This window comes from Aristolochia californica, unplaced genomic scaffold (genome assembly GCF_029961685.1).
Source record: "Aristolochia californica isolate CCGP_79_NKW_82.1479 unplaced genomic scaffold, dmAriCali1.0.hap1 SCAF_1, whole genome shotgun sequence".
In the NCBI taxonomy this organism is placed as follows: Eukaryota; Viridiplantae; Streptophyta; class Magnoliopsida; order Piperales; family Aristolochiaceae; genus Aristolochia; species Aristolochia californica.
In genome coordinates, this window is record NW_027181770.1 from 60,682,177 (window position 1) to 60,697,438 (window position 15,262).

Sequence of the window (15,262 nt, forward strand, 5' to 3'; positions counted from 1 at the left end):
CTCCAAAGCTTTGAACAAGCTTGGAACAATATACATACAATCATGTTCAATATTTTCACTAAGAAACAAGTTTAGCAATGAGCATTTGGATAGCAACCCAGAGCAAGAACTTGGCTGATAGATTTCATGGAAGCTGGAATTACCTCCATCATGCCATAAGCAGCTTCCATGTCCTCTTCACTCAACGGTGCCGGCTCATTCAAATCTATCACCAGTTCATCCTTTGCTTGACCTGCCTTGTCCTTTTCACCCCAGTGGCACCTCTTGTGGCCACCAAGCGCTTGCCCAGTCGGAAACACGCGGTGACAGATCCTGCACTCATGCACTCTACCGTCAACCCACACCAACCGGCTCTGGCACCTTCTCTTCCTCCACTTCCCGTGGGAGCTGCCACTGCCCTTGGCCAACATGAGTAGCAGCAACGCGGTATCACATTCCTGCTCGACAGTCGATGAGGCTCGGAGAGGGGGGTGCATTCCTCGCCAATTCCTATCTGGGTGGCACCTCATGTGCCCGAAGAGGGCCTTCGGCGATGTGAACTGCTTGTTGCATTCGCTGCAGCGCACCCAGTTGGTGAAGGAAGGAGGCCTGAGTTCCACAGTCAGGTTGCCTCCATCTTTCTTCAGCTTGGCATCCATCGCATCAGCTACTTCTAAGTGGAGTGCTTCAGGTTAGTTGTTTCGAAGTACACTAACCCAGACGGGATCTTTTCCTCCTCTTGTACTTTTCTCCAAACACTTGGTAGGCACACATATTTATATTAGAAACACGTCCTCTGCTTTGGTGATGGACTTCACCGAGTGCCATCGCGTCCACTGGAATTTCAGCTTCCACTTACTATACTACCATAAATGAACGAATAATTGCAAGGCAGAGATCACGTCTATTCTTTACTAAAACCAATGAAGACATGAGTGCAATCCTCCTTGTACACAATCTGACGTGAGCTTACAACTACTGGCACAGGGTTATTTTCAGAAACTGGATAGTGGTCAAGCTTGGGAGACAACAATCAAATCACCACCGCTTTGACTGGACTTTCTGAGGTAATTTCTTCATGCATTTTGGTGGTCCTTTAGTGGTTGACAAGAAGAGTGGCCATCTCCAGGCCACGGTCTGAGTAGACTTTACCATACTTTAGTGGTTGACAAGAAGAGAGTGGCCATCTCCAACCTTTGAGTAGACTTTTATCTAAACATGCCCACTAGAGTTTGTTGTGGGTGGTGGCAGTGATCCAAAGAGAAGAGGCGGAGGACATGAGTGGAGGTCTACTCTCACAAGAGAGCTGCGGTCAATTGCTTTTGGAAACATAAATCATGCCATTTTTGGCCAGTCAAAGCCTACCTACTCTACTGTTCTCATTGCACTTGTTATTGGAAGTGCACTCCACCTCTGATGCTTAATGGTTACAACTCTCTTTTCTGTATTAGTAAAAAATATAAAAAAGAGAAATATTGTTAACATCAAATTGAAGTAATGACAAGTTATAGTGTAGGTTTAGGGTAAATACTACTCTAATTGTTTGAGAGTGTACTACATGATTAAAGGTTTGATCATAATTGATTCCTAAGAGTTTCGAAAAACTCATTGAGAGCCGACAAAATACATATTTGATTGTTTAGGAATTAGGTCCCAAGTGTTCTTTGTTGAAAAACATTATACTCTTTTTTTATTGCATCATGTCATTGAGTAAATGTAAGAGCAAGTTTGTAAAATGTTGGCTCAAATGAATATGTGATTATATGAGCTTGAAGAGAAGATATAGCTGCCTTACTATTTGCTCTAGTCGTCATAGGGGAAGACTTTGTCGAGAAGGTTGAGATGGAGGTGGCTGAAAAAGTGGGTAAAGAGGAAGAACAATTTCACTATGGATGGAAGGTGGAGGAGAGGCTTGAGATGAGGATGTTGGACTAGTCGGGGAGTCTGTATTTAATACAATAGTATTTTGTGACAAGGGTGAAGGATTAGGATTATGAATATCATGAGAAGCTAAGTTTGAAGGATTAAATGAAAGTTGTGGTGGAGTTTTGCCTAACAATTTTATAAAATCACTAATACTATGAGTTAAGAAATGGGTAATTTTGAATTTATTTGGTTGAAAACACGGTTCATCAAAACCAATATGGCAAGCGATAAAAGGTTTGTTGAGGGATAGACAATAGCATTGATACCTTTTGTAAGAATAATGAAATCCTAAGAAAACACACGGTAAAGAGTGGGATTCAAATTTATTTTTATTATATGGACTTAAGTGAGAAAAACATAAGCATCCAAAAAGTACGAATATGAGAGTAGATGGGACCGTTTTTAAACAATAAAGAGTAAGGAGTCTTGCCATATGAAGGAGAAGTAGGATGATGATTAATCAGATAAACAATAATTTGAAAAGCTTCAACCTAGAAAGCTCCACTACTTTCTTATAAGGTTAGTCTAGTTTTAGTAATATGTCTATATTTTCTCTAAAGAGGGAGTTTATGTACTCACCTTTTCCATCTGAATGAAATACTTTAATCCTATAAGAAAAATATGTTTTTACCATATTTTAAAATTTAACAAATATACTTGATGATTCAGTTTTAGACATAAGAATACATCCAAACAAATCTACTATAATAATCCACAAAGATAATATAATATTTATAGCCAAATTTAGAAGTCAACATGGAAGTTCTGATGAAGAGTTGAAATGATGAAGATGTTTATATCTAATTAAAGTCGAAGTGAAAGAGGTTGATAGATGTCCAAGCATGCGGTGCCACAACATAGATAATGACTCATTTATGACCGTTAGAGTTTTTTCATCTTGAGGAAAGAAATAGAGACCATTAGACATTATCCCACTGGCTAGAGTTACTCCATTCTGAGTGTCCTTTATATGAAATTAATTTGGGTTAAACTCCTACAATTAATTATTGTCTTTAGAAAATCTTGATGCGAAAATAAGATTTTTTATTATTATTTGTGACACTATAAGAGTATTATTGAAATAAAATGAACTATTAGAAAATGATATTTGTATTTGTCATTTACCTATAATTAGAAGAATATTACCATCTCTTGCTCGTAATTTTGTTGTACCGACATATGGAGCAAGTTTAGATGGATCTTTTTGTCATGTGTGCACACCCGTATCAGGAAAGCATAGTGAGTCCTCCTTTGGATCAGAGATGAAAAGAGTTGCTAGAGTATTGGGAATGTTCTCATGTTGATAATTTTGATTACACCGATGCATATATATTTTTGCAGTGTGGTTTGTTTATGGTGGGGCCGATAACTTTTGGTTTTTAATTCTGAAAAGAGTGTGTTGTTGCTTGATTGGCTGAAGTTTATGTATTTGGATGACTTTACTTAAGTGTTCGTGGAACAATATGCCGTTATTTTTGTTCCTTGGTGATTGTTAACTGGAGTTTTGTTTGCCAAGATATTTGAGAGAGAATAGCCAGTGTTTAGCTTATTTGAAGATCATAACTTTCATTTAACGACAAAATTTCTTCATATGTGGGAATCAGTCAAGCAAGAATTATTGTGGCCAAGGATTCATATAGGGCATTCAGGCCATTGAAAAACCGAAATGATTTGTCCTCTTATGAAATAGGACTCTGTATGGATGCTTAAGTGTCACCGACTCCTTTGAATTTTGTGACATAATCATCCAATTTGATCCTCGGTTTTCTTCATGGTTTGTAGAGTTTGGTGAAGATGCATTTCACAAACCTTTGATTGGTTTTCAAAGATGATTTCACATTTTTTTTCATACATCTCTTGCGGTTTAAAGTCCAACCACATGGCCAAGAGCCTCTTTAGCCATTGTGTCATTAAACCAACTAACAAGTAGTTGATCTCTAAGTTCTCATTCTTCAAATGACAAATTTATTGTAGGGGGATTGACATTATCATTGATAAACTCAGGTGGGGGTAAAATAAATCTATCAATGAATCTCATAAGGCGTTGAGATTTCAATAATAGAATCTATTGACTTCTCCACAACACAGTTGTTGGAAGAAAATTTAACTGTATAAGAGCAGTTGTAGATGTAACTGACACAAGAGGTGGATTTGTGTGCATTGAGATAACGTTGGTGCTCATGATGACTTAAGAAAAAAAATGATGGAAAAAAGAATGATAGGAGAAAGCGAACTTCAATGAAATGTATACAAATCAAAATATCTCTCTTTCTTGAAATGAATTGAAGTTTCCTAGGATCAAATTGTCTGCTCTGATACCATGAGAAGTTGGGTCCAAAACTCATCCTTAAATGATTAGCCAAGTTAGAAAGTTATTTCCCAACTAAGAAACCAAATATCTTTATAGTCACTAGTTCATGTAGGACTATTCATAATACACACCCTCATAGTACCTAAATTTCATGTTTTTTCACTACAATTAATTGACTTGTTGGATCCATTTTAAAGTATATAAGCTCATTCCCACTTAATGTAATAGCTACTTATAAATGATCACTTTACTTATTTGATAAAACTTTAATTAAAAATATATATTGGTTGTCTTCTTTCAAGAGGGTCTAAAGAAACCTAGCTATTAACTATTTAGGGGGTATAGATTACACTTCTTAATAATACAATATTGAAACCTATGTCACTATGATGCACTGAAGCACTCTAACCTACCATGTCACCCTTCCTTCCCCTCGAGTATTGTTGCATAAGAGAAATAAACAGTTGAATGAAATAGTTCAAACATTGTTATCCTACTTGCTAGAGTATGTTGAGTTTTACAAAGAAAAATATTTTTTGCAAGACTCAGATCAACTACTGGCATTAAGATCTGTTTAATTAAATATCGTCTTTAAAGTAAAATTTCATAATACTAACTCAAAAGTTGGTTTTTAAAATATCAACGTCAAAGTCGGTATTCCTCTCTTGATCAAATATGTAGTATTTCTAATACCAGCTTCAGTATCTTTTCAATGGGAAACAATTTTAAGGGTTTTTTTTAACTGTGAGGAGCATATGACATCAATGGCAAGTACATGACATCTAACATGTGATTTAATGGATTTTGTTGGTATTAGATTTGACCAATCAAGTTTTAAAAATATATTACATTCAAGCAAATCTATATGAAACTATCAAAAACATTTTCTTAGGCTCGAGTCTTTTGTTTTTCATGTACTTAATATTGATCTCAAAATATGCATAAACCACAAATACTTTTAGTTTCACATATAAAATTTTAAATGTATACCTCTAAACTATCAAGGAACACACATCATAAAGATCAAATAATGTTTACATGCATTTGACAAAATGAGAATCATTCAATTAATTTCATATTTTAAATTACACAATGACAAAACATTCAATTCAAAATTTGAATCTTCATGTGAATTAAGAAAAATACTACAATACACATATTGAAAAAGATGCATAAATCACAAATGCCTTGACTCCAACCTATAAAACTATCAAAGACTTTGATATCATAAAGAACAAATAAAATATGTATCGAGCCCATCAAAATGAGGACCATTCCATTAGCTTCACATTTGAAATTACACTGACAAAAATTTTAATTCAACTATTCAAACTTTATATGAATTCAGAAATAAAAATAAAAATAATTCATCTCAAAAGATGCATAGATCACAAATACCTTGAATTTGACATATAAAATTTTAAATATATTTGAAAATGGTAATCATTCCAACAACTTTACATTTTAAAATTTTGTTATGATGGATATTTCAATTCAACAATTCAGTCTTTACATAAATTTAGAACAAAACATTACTACTTATGTCTCAGTGTACGAGCCCTTCCATGACCACGAGGATGTCCACATGTTCATGGAGGTAACCCTACAATTGGTGGACGCGTTGGAGATGATGGAGATAGAGATGGAATCGGTGGAAGTGGAACATCAAATAATCTTTTATTAAACAAAACATTATGTCGTCCGTGTGGATGTATAGGTGTACCAATGATAGTAGAAATATTAGTTGCAAGACGAACATCTTTCTTATTTGAAGGATGAGAGATATTGTGTGCTAATGGAGACAACTTGTTAACCAAATGATTTACCTTATGTGATGATTGGTGGCACCTCAAAAACAAATGGAGCAATGAAATCACTTGATGGCAAAATTAAATATGGATGTAGAGTATCTTCCTCATGTGTTGTTTGGGCAACATACTCGAGAAGTATAGTCAACATGTGATGAGTATGTCTCCTAGGTCAACATGTATCTTTATCATGTGACTCATCATGGACCTAAGGATGTGTAGCTAAGTTAGTACTTGTAATAGAACCTTGAAGTAGTAGAGTCTATAACATGGTTGTACGACTTGTGGTATGTCTCTACTCACACATATCTGATCCACTTGATACTGATGGATGTACATTTGTAATTAGATATTGGATCGTTCCTAGCAATCATGTAGTAGAAGAATAATATAAAAATATGTTTATGTGCAATAACAAACAAACAAATACAAGTGCCAATACTTTTTCTATACCATACATAGTTGACAAATCATCTCTTGCATATATGTAAGTGGCACCGCTAGTCTACAAATAATTTGCCACTACCATTGCATGTAGGCACATGAGGGCGCTAGGTTAGTGATAGGCGGGATGCCAAAAATAACTATCCAATGTTGGTAATCCCACCACCAAATAAAGTCTCCAATCCACATGGTAAAGTCGGTTCTATGGATGTAAGGTAACATAAGGTAACATAAGAATGTTAACACAAAAAATTGTGATCAAGCACATTCAATGCATAAAATAAAAAATAAATTATATTTTTAAATGAATAATTATAAATTATAAAAAACACAACTATATATATATATATGTAAGAACAATAGTAACTTGGCCATTTGAATTGTGTAGTAGAAGACTTGTCTCTATGTGGCCCAAAATCAAATAGCTATCTACTGAGTTCCACTATCACTTAAGAATATGCAACTGATGGATATTTAAACGAGACATAAAATATGCCCATATCATCCGTTCATTGCCAAGTTGGCAGTTAAGCCATGACATGTCTTAGAAATCTTTTTGTGGCAGATCTGAAATTCTGTACCCTGAGTTTAGCCACACACACAAAAAAAAAAAAAAAGACCGTTGAATTTCACCAAGGTTTATAGGGTGTGGTCTTTGGTGAGGGCGCGGCGGGTTGGCTTCGGGTCGGCTATCGATCTAGGGTTTATACAGAGGTTTTGCACTTTCCAGTTTCCACTGCACTGGTGATCTCTCCACGACGTCTCGGACCCTCGGTTGGGTAACCAGCTTTTCCGTCGCGGAGAACCAAGGTAAGTTCAAAACACTACATTATTTTTCTCGCCACCTTCACAGTTCGCTCGAGGCTAACAAACGAAGACCTTGCTTCCATGCTTGAAACCTTGTTAATTTTTCTTACAGGGTATGTTAACGCTCCCCGTATTCAAAATCCTTTATACCAGAAGTCTCTAGGCTTTTTGCTTCATCTGTTCAATGTATCTCTACAACCTCACCCTCCAGCGAGCCACCGGCGTAGTCTGCGCCACCAGCGGCAACTTCGTCGGCGGAAAATCGCAAGAAATAGTTGTTGCCAGAGGGAAGGTGCTCGACCTTATCCGTCCCGACGAGAATGGTAAAATCCAAACTCTCCTCTCTGTCGACGTTTTTGGCGCCATTCGTTCCCTTGCCCAGTTCCGCCTCACTGGCTCCCAGAAAGATTATATCGTTGTAGGCTCTGATTCAGGTCGAATTGTTATTCTCGAGTACAACAAAGAGAAAAACATCTTCGACAAAGTCCACCAGGAAACATTTGGCAAGTCTGGATGCCGTCGGATTGTTCCCGGACAGTATCTCGCCGTTGATCCTAAAGGGCGTGCTGTGATGATAGGTGCTTGTGAGAAGCAAAAGCTCGTTTATGTGTTAAATCGGGACACGTCAGCAAGGCTGACAATTTCTTCGCCCTTGGAGGCTCATAAATCTCACACCATTGCTTATTCCATTACTGGCGTCGACTGTGGCTTTGACAATCCGGTTTTTGCTGCCATTGAACTCGACTATTCAGAGGCTGACCAAGATTCTACCGGGCATGCTGCAAATGAGGCTCAGAAGCACTTGACATTCTATGAGCTGGATTTGGGTCTTAATCATGTATCTAGAAAGTGGTCAGAACCAATAGATAATGGTGCAAATATGTTAGTTACCGTCCCAGGTGGTGGGGATGGCCCTAGTGGAGTGTTGGTGTGTGCTGAGAATTTTGTTATTTATAAGAACCAGGGGCACCCAGATGTACGAGCTGTGATTCCTCGCCGAGCTGACCTACCTGCTGAGCGTGGGGTTCTGATTGTTTCTGCTGCAACACACAAGCAGAAGGCCATGTTCTTTTTTTTATTGCAAACTGAATATGGGGATATGTTTAAGGTTACTTTGGATCATGATAATGACAGAGTGACAGAATTAAAAATCAAGTACTTTGATACGATCCCCACCACAGCTGCAATGTGTGTTTTGAAAACAGGATTTTTGCTTGCAGCTTCTGAGTTTGGGAATCATGCATTATACCAATTTAAGGCAATTGGAGATGGGGCTGATGTGGAATCCTCCTCATCAACTTTGATGGAAACTGAAGAAGGTTTTCAACCTGTATTTTTTCAGCCGAGAGGGTTGAAGAATCTTGTTAGGATTGACCATATTGAGAGCCTTATGCCCGTCATGGATATGAAAGTCGCAAATCTCTTTGAAGAAGAAACCCCCCAGATTTTCACACTTTGTGGCCGGGGGCCACGTTCATCACTAAGAATATTAAGGCCTGGATTGGCAATTAGTGAAATGGCTGTTTCACAGCTTCCGGGTATCCCTAGTGCTGTTTGGACAGTTAAAAAGAATGTAAATGATGAATTTGATGCTTATATTGTTGTGTCTTTTGCTAATGCAACCCTTGTGCTTTCCATTGGTGAGACCGTCGAAGAAGTTAGTGATAGTGGTTTTCTTGATACCACTCCCTCACTAGCTGTGTCCTTGTTGGGAGATGATTCATTGATGCAAGTCCACCCTAATGGAATTCGACATATAAGGGAAGATGGTCGTATAAATGAGTGGAAAACTCCAGGGAAGAAGACTATTCAGATAGTAGGTTCAAATAGATTACAAGTGGTTATTGCATTAAGTGGAAATGAGCTTATATACTTTGAAATGGATCCAACAGGTCAGTTAATGGAGGTGGAAAAGCACGAAAGTCCAGCTGTTGTGGCATGTCTGGATATTGCTCCAGTCCCTGAAGGACGGCAGAGATCTCGGTTCCTTGCTGTGGGTTGTTATGATAACACCATCCGTATCTTATCTTTAGACCCAGATGACTGTATGCAGATTCTTAGTGTACAGAGTGTGTCCTCCCCTCCTGAGTCTTTACTCTTGCTTGAGGTCCAAACTTCAGTCGGTGTGGAGGATGTGGTTGATCACTCTGCTAGCGTTTTTCTAAATGCAGGTCTACAAAATGGAGTGTTATTTCGGACGGTGGTAGATATGGTCACAGGGCAGCTCTCAGATACCAGATCACGTTTCTTGGGGTTGAGACCTCCAAAACTGTTTTCAACAATTGTTAGAGGCCGACGAGCAATGCTTTGTTTGTCGAGTCGGCCTTGGCTTGGATATATTCATCAAGGCCATTTCTTGCTAACTCCTCTTTCATATGAGACACTAGAATATGCCGCATCCTTCTCATCTGATCAATGTGCTGAAGGTGTTGTTGCTGTAGCTGGAGATGCATTGAGGATTTTCACTATTGAAAGGTTGGGAGAGACATTTAATGAAACTGTCATTCCATTGAGATATACCCCAAGGAAATTTGTTCTTCATCCAAAGAAGAAACACTTAGTTATCATTGAGAGTGATCAGGGAGCATTCACAGCAGAAGAGCGTGAAGCTGCAAAAAAGGAATGCTTAGAAGCTGCCGGAATGGAGGAAAATGGGAATGCAAATGATGAGCAGATGGAAAATGGTGGAGATGGAGAGGAGAAGGACGATCCCCTATCAGATGAGCAGTATGGTTATCCAAAGGCCGAGTCAGACAAATGGGTGTCTTGTATTAGGGTGCTTGATCCTCGGACAGGGAACACCACTTGTATGTTGGAGTTGCAAGAGAATGAAGCAGCTTTTAGTGTTTGCACTGTGAATTTCCATGATAAAGAGTATGGTACTCTTGTAGCTGTTGGGACAGCAAAGTCATTACAGTTTTGGCCAAAGCGGAGCTTCTCAGGCGGTTTTATTCATATCTATCGTTTTGTTGATGATGGGAAAGGTCTTGAACTTCTGCACAAGACACAAGTAGAAGGAGTACCCCTAGCACTATGCCAGTATCAAGGCAGATTACTGGCTGGGATTGGATCTGTGCTTAGATTGTATGATTTGGGCAAGAGGAAATTGCTCAGGAAATGTGAAAACAAGCTGTTCCCTAACACCATTACATCTATTCACACATCTCGAGATCGGATTTATGTTGGTGACATTCAAGAGGTATTTATTTATTTATTTTGAATAGTTAAGGTATTTTTTTCTTCTGACCATTCTATTTCTTTTTGAGGATGTTGAATTTTTTAAAGTTGTTCAACTTTTATGAGTAGTTGTGAATGTTAATAGTTTCTATTAAAAAATGTTGCTACATTTTTTTTGGTGAGGAGGGTGGGGGCGAGTGAGGTCTTGGGTTTAAGTCTTACTCGAGCTAAGGGTATTCCATATGTAAGTTTAATCAATCACTCGGCTCGAGTAAAACTGCCGTTTTCCTCTCTTTACATTGTTCAATATCATGTAGGGGTCTTTTGGTCATTTTACACACATTGTATGAGTTTGTTGGAGTGACAGAGAGATTGGGTTATTGGTAGGAGTCCATGGTCTAGATTACATTTTATTCTGATGTATTAATAGTGAGATAGAAAGATATGAGTCATGAGGGGTATTTATATTAATGGTTATTAAGTCACTTAAGTGAATACACACCTTTTAAAAAAAAGTCACTTTAGTGAGAAATAAAAGTGAAGGGGTTCAAATTCTTCTCCCCAACGAGTGGAATTCAATGCACTCGCTTTCTTCCATATCTCTCTCTTTCTTCTTTTTTCCTCCTCTTCTATTTTATATCTTTTCACATGGTATTAAAGTATTAAGATCCAGATTTAGAGCTCTAAGGACTTGATTCTCTTCTTTTTGATGTCTCCACTTTCCAGGAAAGGGGAATTTCAAGATTCTCTATTGATCGAAAGTCCAGGTTAGATTTTCCAATTCTCTTTGATTGCTTGTGCTCTCTTAACTACCATCAAAGTTTAGCTTTAGCCAGTTCTTAGGCACAGGGTTTCAGGCAACAATGTTGGGAGTGGTGCGATCCAACGATATTATACTACCTTCCTGTCTTGCCTAGGGAGTGCATTAGGAGTTGAGAGGTTGTACCATGCAGCTTATTTGCCCAAAAAAGCACCACAATGTGTTGTTGCCTCAATAATCCCTCCAACAGACTTTTGTTTATCTTCAACAGTCCATTAGTTTCTTTCCTACCAAATATTCCAAACAATTACAGCAAAGGATAGAAATCATGATTTGACCTTGTTTTTACCCCTGACAAAAAGGTTATCTGATTGAGAAGGGATCTTAGCAAAGAGGGGAGCTAGTATAGTAGGGCAAGCTTAGAAGAAAGCACTCCAGATCTACCTTGAGATAGGGCAATGGAGAAAGAGGTGATCCATCGTTTCAAGGTGGCCACCATTTGGCTAACATGATTGGTGTTCACCTTCATCATAACGATTCTAGCCTTAGCCAAGTGATTAACTCTTTTGGATGGGTGTGGGATCTTCTAGATGATAGACTCTAGGACCTTTTTTTGTAGGTTCTAACCACAAAAAAGAAAAAAAGCATATTGGGACATGAGGGTGTATAGTCCTCAATCATACCGCCACGTAACCATAAAGTCCTCTCCCAAACCTCTAATGTATGTGCTTTGTAAGATGGATACGAGGTTCATTGCTTCTTAAACACTGATCTCTACTTAAACCTTCCCATATTTTTTCTACACTCTTCTTTTAATGTTTTTTTTTTTTTTTTGGGTTCTCGTCATCTCACTAAATGAATATTTGTTTTATGAGTTGCATTTACTTTTGTCTAATCAACCCAAGTTAGAGGAAGGTGTCTCTTTAGGGTGTATCTTGGCTTTCAATATGTACAATTAATAGTATTCGTTCATAGATTAGGTAGCTTTGTACCATTAGATTGAGGCCTGCTTTATTCATCTATAGATTCATCAAGTAACTGTACATTAGCTGCAACTGGCATACATAAAAATCATCTTGTGAGTAAGGTTAATTAAATTATCTATTTCGAGTGCAAAAGGATAGCTTATTTTCATTAGGAAATGCATGTCTGCCAGCCTGGCATTCTCAAGCTGGTCATATCATTCTCAGACTAGTGTTGAGTACATCCACCCCATACCTTGGTAGAGGAGTGTTGCATCTGGTCAGTAGTCTCAATAAAACCCTAGTCACTCACAACATCACGTCCAAATTCTATTGTATTTAAGGGTTTCATTGTCATTTTAAAAGATATTAAGGTTATCTTTTTATTACAAGTAGTTTCCTGGATCAGGGCACTGATGCTAAAGATCTTTTCCGATAGTTTCTGATTTGCTTTTACAATTTTTACCTTGCTCCTTGTCAACGATCCATAAAAATTATGTGGCTGTGATGGTCCTTCGTCTGGCTTAATTATAAGGGATGCCTGGAAAGAGATGGCTACTTTAGAAGTAGAAGACGGTCCTCCACCAGTAGATTCTTCTGGAGGTCTCCATGGAGCTTCACTTTCATTGCAGCTTGTAGGCTGTCAGTCAGTCCTTCTAGTTGCACTCGCAGCATCTCTCTGGTGTAGTTCGTTCCTCATCGGATTCCTCTTAATGGACTAGTAGTGGCCATCACCTGTGCTTAAAAAAAAGTTCCTTTCATCCCTCTCTTTCTTGCAACCTTTTCCAATGGGATTCATTTCCTGTTTTATGAAGTTCAGGACATTCGTGGCTTCCATTTGCTTTCTGAAATTCATACTCCTTAGGGTTTGGACTCTTTCTTGTGATTGCTGAATATTTATTTATTTGTTCTTTTTTTCTTTGTGTTTTCCCTGTTTCCTATCTTCTGCATCTTTTCTCTCTGCCAAAACTCTTGTCAGAATTTAAGATTAGTAGAATTTTTATTTGTTGATGACAGTAATGAAGTATTTTTGCTAGGCAATTGTCTTTTTTTTAGGGCAATGAGAAAGAGAATAAAAAAGTGAGGGTTGCAGTGAATATCATTTCAGTTTGATCAGATGATTTTAATGTGACTGATATGTTGTAGGTTTATCGTTCATTTGAATTATTGTATGTCTTGGTCGTCTTCTGGATTTTTTCCTTGGTACTAATAATTTTTATTTAGTTTTGCTCTTATGCTACCCTTTATAACATGGTCTTTTGGAAGTGCAGTCCTTCCACTATTGCAAGTACAGACGGGATGAGAACCAGCTATACATATTTGCAGATGATTGTTACCCAAGATGGCTCACTGCATCCTATCACATTGACTTTGACACTATGGCGGGTGCTGACAAGTTTGGGAACATATATTTTGTACGGCTACCTCAGGATGTGTCTGATGAGATTGAGGAAGACCCCACAGGTGGAAAGATCAAGTGGGAGCAAGGGAAATTAAATGGTGCTCCAAACAAGGTAGAGGAGATTGTACAATTCCATGTAGGGGATGTGGTGACATGCCTGCAGAAGGCATCTCTCATACCTGGTGGTGGCGAGTGTGTAATTTATGGGACTGTCATGGGAAGCTTAGGAGCACTGCTAGCTTTCACATCAAGGGAAGATGTGGACTTCTTCTCTCACTTGGAGATGCATATGAGACAGGAACATCCACCTTTGTGCGGGAGAGACCACATGGCCTTCAGATCTGCTTACTTCCCAGTGAAGGTATTTTTTGAGACTTGCCTTCTTATATTGCATTAAAATAACTACATGCACAAAATATTAACACAGTCATACAGGAGGATGAACTCTGGTGAACAAAAGTTTCTTATCAGTTTTTGTGAACTCTGTTGGTGGAAAATTTGCTATATACACAGACAATTATTTATTCAACGTTGGACTCCTCATTTATCTTCATTGGGCAGTAGGGCATACATTCTTGCATGCATAGAAATCTTTTGAAGCTTTTATTCCTGTTGAGTTTTCATACGTCATAGTTTTAATGATTTTTTTGATTATTCAGCATGATCTGTCATGTATATCATAAACTTGATTGAATTTGCAAAAGCTATTCAGATGGTTTTTCAAAGAAAACACAGGCAACTTTATAGGTGCATCATTTGTTTATGCTTTAGCAGTGGTAATGCAACCGTCTTCTCAGGGTGTTTATGTGTACGGGACAGTATTGAAGTTCAGAGGCATTTGCTTATAATTTTGCAGGATGTGATTGATGGTGATCTGTGTGAGCAATTCCCGACTCTTGCTCCTGATTTGCAGAGAAAAATAGCAGATGAACTGGATAGAACACCTGGGGAGATACTAAAGAAACTGGAAGATGTCAGGAACAAGATTATCTGAATTTTCATTATGTTACTGGACGCATTCATGCCCCATGTAAAGCAATGGATGCAACAAAGTTTAACATGTTCCTTGGGGACAGAATGGTTTTTTTTCCTTTTTGGTTCTTGTGAAAGAAGAGTTAAGCTCTCTTGTACCATGAGTAGATAAATTGTAATGAAACATCTGTTGTAGTTCGATTTATTCTCTTGCCGTTTCTGTTGCAAAATAGACAAATTATCGTCTCGTACATCAATCCATGTCTTTCTTTCTCTGCTTCACATAGCTATTGAAAAAAAGAATGATCCCATATCCGGACTGCCAGCTTTAATTACCTGCTCGAAGATTAGATACTCCGAAGGGGCGTCTCCTTCCTTTCCGGGTATGATATCACTGGAGAAGAAAGTGAATTAGAATTCCAGTCAATAGTGATTATTCATTAATGAGGCGCATTCAATCCTCCAACAAAATATGAGAGATAAAATCACAAATGAAGGGATGCATATACCCCCCATGTGATCATCAAATTCAATCACCAATGGCACCATTTATAAAAGGAGCTCTACCCCTCTGTGACTTCCACTCATCCCCTCCATATAAACCCTTCTCTCTTCCTGTGAATCACTGTGAAGTGTGAACGATAAAGCTTAGATGGTTATAGAAGCCATATCTGTGTTTTTGGTGCTGGTTCTTCTTTTGGTGTTGTGCCACAT

The 15,262-nt window shown here is 38.0% G+C and overlaps 2 protein-coding genes across 2 annotated transcripts; one reads left to right on the top strand and one right to left on the bottom strand.

Annotated features, from left to right (window-relative positions):
- Positions 1-53: 53 nt before the first annotated feature.
- On the bottom strand, positions 54-638 carry LOC137949875 (zinc finger protein ZAT2-like). The gene has a single exon (XM_068796106.1). It carries the CDS (start codon positions 636-638, stop codon positions 72-74), a length of 567 nt encoding a protein of 188 aa, XP_068652207.1. The 3' UTR covers positions 54-71.
- Positions 639-7,152: 6,514 nt separating this feature from the next.
- Positions 7,153-14,830, top strand: LOC137954192 (spliceosome-associated protein 130 A). Its single transcript, XM_068801642.1, has 4 exons — positions 7,153-7,278; positions 7,388-10,474; positions 13,446-13,937; positions 14,433-14,830. The coding sequence occupies exons 2-4, from the start codon at positions 7,460-7,462 to the stop codon at positions 14,568-14,570; spliced, it is 3,645 nt and encodes a 1,214-aa protein (XP_068657743.1). The 5' UTR covers positions 7,153-7,278; positions 7,388-7,459; the 3' UTR covers positions 14,571-14,830.
- The last annotated feature ends 432 nt before the right edge of the window (positions 14,831-15,262 follow it).

Excerpts from the sequence above, each read along its gene's own strand:
- LOC137954192 (XM_068801642.1), top strand. The coding sequence starts at position 7,460 with ATGTATCTCTACAACCTCACCCTCCAGCGAGCCACCGGCGTAGTCTGC. Across the intron at positions 10,475-13,445 it reads ATGTTGGTGACATTCAAGAG|TCCTTCCACTATTGCAAGTA; the intron begins GTATTTATTTAT and ends TTGGAAGTGCAG. Across the intron at positions 13,938-14,432 it reads CTGCTTACTTCCCAGTGAAG|GATGTGATTGATGGTGATCT; the intron begins GTATTTTTTGAG and ends ATAATTTTGCAG.
- LOC137949875 (XM_068796106.1), bottom strand. The coding sequence starts at position 638 with ATGGATGCCAAGCTGAAGAAAGATGGAGGCAACCTGACTGTGGAACTC.